We start from the raw sequence: 4,057 nt of genomic DNA, 5'->3' as shown, positions 1-4,057 counted from the left end.
CTCGCCAGCCCGGGCTGCAGGTACAGGCCCCGCTGACGTGGTCACAGGCAGCCCCGTTGTCACACTGACACTGGTGCCGACAGCTCAGCCCAAACCATCCCTGTGGGCACTCTGGTGAGCAGAAGCAGAGGAGATTGAGGAGCCTGTCCCGTCCTGGTGTCCCCAGGAGGCTACGCTAAGGCAGGAGCTCAGGCTCTGAGGAGAAATAACAGTATCTGGCTTTTTTATAACACCTAGTGGGCTCTACCCTGCCCCTTACAGAGGTGTCACCAACCACCCTCAGGACAGAACTGGGCTGGCAACGTCACAGGCAGGGCATGGGGATTCAACCATGAAGAAGTGATGGAGAAATCTGCACCCCACCTCCCTCCGCTCCCTTTACAGGGAGAAGGCTCCTGGCTGGGGAACAAATCTGCATCCTTTGGATCCTTTGGTTGGGTTTATACGTGAGCAGAGCAGCCAGCAGCCAGCATAGAATGGTTTGGGCTGGAAGGGACCTTAAAGATCATCAAATTCCAACCCCCTGCCCCTGGAGCAACCTCCCACCAGCCCAGGTTGCTCCAAGCCCCCTCCAACCTGGCCTTGAACCCCTCCAGGGATGGGGCAGCCACAGCTTCTCAGGGCAACCTGGGCCAGGCTCTCACCACCCTCACAGCAAAGAAGTTCTTCCCCACATCTCATCTCCATCTCCCCTCTTTCAGTGTCAAACCCTTCCCCTTGCCCTATGGCTCCCCTCCCTCATCAAGAGTCCCTCCCCAGCTTTCCTGGAGCCCCTTTAGAGACTGGAAGGAGCTCGAAGGTCTTCCTGGAGCTTCTCTTCTCCAGGTCCAGAGGAAGTCACAAAGATGCTCCAAGGGCTGGAGCCCCTCAGCTGTGAGGACAGGCTGAGAGACCTTATAGTGAGCTTTTCGAGCACCTTAGGTGCTCGCCGGCGAAGCTGGGCAAGGGGAGCCTCTGAGCACCAGGTGGGCACCATGCTACCTTCTCCCCTAGGTGTTATTTCACAGAACCACTGAACGCTATAGGGTTGGAAGAGACCTCTGGAGATCATCTCCTCCAACCCCCTGCTACCCCAGAGCAGGTCCCACAGGGACATGTCCAGGTGGGGTGTGAACATCTCCAGAGATGGAGACTCCACCACCTCCCTGGGCAGCCTCTGCCAGGGCTCTGCCACCCTCAAAGGGAAGAAGTTCCTCCTTGTGTTTAGGTGGAACTTCTTATGGTCAAGTTTGTGCCCGTTTCCTCTTGTCCTGTCCCAATCAGCCCCTCTGTCAGGAGGACAAACATGGCTGTGGGTCCCCAGAAAACCCATCAGGGAAGTGAGAGCGGGTGCTACATTGGGCATATTTGGTGAGAATTCATTCTGCACACAGAAAAGCAAGTGGCACTGGCAGGACAGAGTGGAGAAACCCAAAGGATTTCATAGAATCATAGAATGGTTAGAGTTGGAAGGGACCTTAAAGCTCATCAAGTTCCAACGGTGGGCAGGGACATCACTAGAGCAGGTTGCTCCGAGCCCCATCCAGCCTGGCCTTAAACACTTGCAGGGATGGGGCAGATTTCAGATTTTTCCAGCACGAAGGTGACAGCGAAGCAAATCACAGCGCAGCCCTGCCCAGCTCAGCAAATTTTAGGCCCCAAGGATGACAATACGATACCTCTCTGGCAGTTGTAGCCCGTCCAGCCCGGGGGGCAGCTGCACGTCCCCGTCACAGGATGGCAATGCCCGTCGTTCCCACAGCTGCAGCTCAGCTGGCAATCGGGGCCAAACCAGCCGGGGGGACACACTGCCAAGGGGGGGACAGGGACTATCTGCAAAGGTTGCCCCCGACATCGCGGCGAGGGATCCCCTCCCTCCCACCAGACCAGAGGAGGTGCCACAGGCTGCTCCTGCAGAGCCATCAATGCTCCTCAACCCAGCGTGGCCCCTCAGTTCTGGGCTGAGAAGGTCAAAGAACTTGGGGTTTTATCTCCCTTTCCACCCATGGAAAAGCTACCACTGAAGACAGGACTAGAGGGATGTCAACCCAGCCCGTGTCCCACAGTGTGAGACACCCGCACCGTGCACAGGCTCTGATGAGTGCCGTGGTGCCTGGTGGGTACCTGGATGCTCTGCTGGTGACAGCAGGTTCTCCAGGTGCACGGGAGAACCTCTCATCCCAGCTGGAGATGGCCGTGAGGGACCCAGGGACAGAGAGCACTCACCATCCTGGCAGCGGGAGCCCGTGTAGCCGGGGGGACACAGGCAGGTCCCGGTGGCCGGGTGGCAGCTGGCGTTGTTGGCACACTCAGGACAGATCTCCTGGCAGCCCAGTCCCCAGAGGCCATCAGGGCAAGCTGGGGTGGAGAGAGAGGACACACAAGCATCAGGATCACCACCACGGAGCAAGAGGGAAATCTCTATTTTCTAGTTCCCAGCGATGGGTCCCCACAAACTCCTTCACGTTTGTGCAAAACACAGACTTTTGTTTGGCAACACGTGGCTACGAGCAAGGACAACATCGCCTTGTTTGTTTTACAAACAGCCTGTGAGCCCTGGTAAGTGCTCTTCTGGTCTCACTCCAGTACTTCCATGTCAATTTTGGATTCGCATCTACTCCTGGGGAGCTCCTCGTGAGGAAATGGGGCGGCTGGCAAAGGGTCTCCACAGCTGTGGTCCCACCACCCCACAGCGTGTTAGTGAGCGCTCCCAGCTCTGCCCTGAGTTGCAAAGGAGAAGCAAAAGGCTAAGAACTGAGCAAAACAGGGCAAGAATCCTTGCTTAACTGCTCCAGGACCTGGAAAAGAGTCAGCTCAAGATGTACGGTGAGCACTGTGCATGTGTGGTTTTATTGCTCACTCAAGCTATTAGGAGCAGGACATCTATAGATGACTAATATCTTCCAGCTGCTGGGATACTGTATAATCATGTAAAAGTTTTTAATTTAGGATTCTCTGGGTTTTCAGCAGTTAAAAGAGTAATATAGTGAAGGCAATTAAAAATACCCATCAGGAAAGAAAGTCTCCTTTCCTACCTCAAGGACTGCAACAACTGAAAATATCCTCATCATTTTTATTGCCTGTATTTGCTTGTATTTCACTCAGCTTCAACGCCAGGGCTAAGCCAGCTCAGGCTATTGTTTAAGACTTACCATCAAAAGCTGCATTTTATTTTTTTTTCTGATTTTCCATGAAGATGATCCTAAATCGCACTAGATGGGTTTTTTGGGTTTTTTTTAAACCTAATTTTAGCAAGAGAAAAAGAAGAGCCGTACGCCTAACTCCCTACCTCGGGGCATGTGCTGCTGTTGCCTCCTCACCTTGACCACAGTCGTGTCCGGTCCGGCCGGGGGGGCAGAGGCACTGCCCCGAGCTCCGGTCGCAGGGTGCTCCCCCACAGGGGCAGGACCCCCGGCAGCCCGCCCCGAACGTCCCCTCCGGGCACTCTGTGGAGAAAACAGCCCTGTGAAAACTGCCCCCCTCCTTTCCCAAAGTGGTATTACTCCAGCTCTGCCAGAAGCCCAGCTCTGAGTGGTCTCCATGCTGCAGAAGAAGACCATGCTCATGGATCTGGATGGGACAGAATCACAGAATCACAGAATCTTCTAGGTTGGAAGGGACCTTCAAGATCATCTTGTCCAACCGTCAACCTCACTGACAAAAATAGACACCCACACAACAAACAAGGAGCATCATCACTAAACCATACCTCCCAGCACTACATCAACCCCTCTTTTGAACACCTCCAGGGATGGGGCCTCAACCCCCTCCCTGGGCAGCCCATTCCAATGCCTGAGAACCCTTTCCGTGAAAAAATTTTTCCCAATATCCAGCCTGAACCTCCCCTGGTGTAACTTGAGGCCATTTCCTCTCGTCCTGTCGCCTGTGACTTGAGAAAAGAGACCGACCCCCACCTCTCTACACCCTCCTTTCAGGTAGTTGGAGAGAGCAAGAAGGTCTCCCCTCAGCCTCCTCTTCTCCAGGCTGAATAACCCCAGTTCCCTCAGCCTCTCCTCATAAGACTTACTCTGCAGACCCCTCACCAGCTTTGTTGCCCTTCTCTGGACCCGCTCCAGCA

General features: G+C 54.7%; 1 protein-coding gene across 1 annotated transcript in view; it reads right to left on the bottom strand.

Moving 5' to 3' along the window:
- The window catches only part of LOC106898487 (multiple epidermal growth factor-like domains protein 6), a gene marked incomplete at its 5' end in the record, with an annotated part of 27,223 nt that extends 23,798 nt beyond the window's left edge, over window positions 1–3,425 (bottom strand). The window contains 3 exons of the mRNA XM_014959761.1: window positions 1,659–1,787; window positions 2,206–2,337; window positions 3,300–3,425. Coding sequence (XP_014815247.1) covers window positions 1,659–1,787; window positions 2,206–2,337; window positions 3,300–3,425 — 387 coding nt within the window. The remainder of the gene's footprint in view (window positions 1–1,658; window positions 1,788–2,205; window positions 2,338–3,299) is intronic.
- Window positions 3,426–4,057: the final 632 nt, after the last annotated feature.

Source organism: Calidris pugnax, unplaced genomic scaffold, assembly GCF_001431845.1.
Source record: "Calidris pugnax isolate Ruff unplaced genomic scaffold, ASM143184v1 scaffold484, whole genome shotgun sequence".
Classification (NCBI taxonomy): Eukaryota; Metazoa; Chordata; class Aves; order Charadriiformes; family Scolopacidae; genus Calidris; species Calidris pugnax.
The sequence above is the reverse complement of the archived record's forward strand: the minus strand, read 5'-3'. Positions and strand labels throughout refer to the sequence as shown.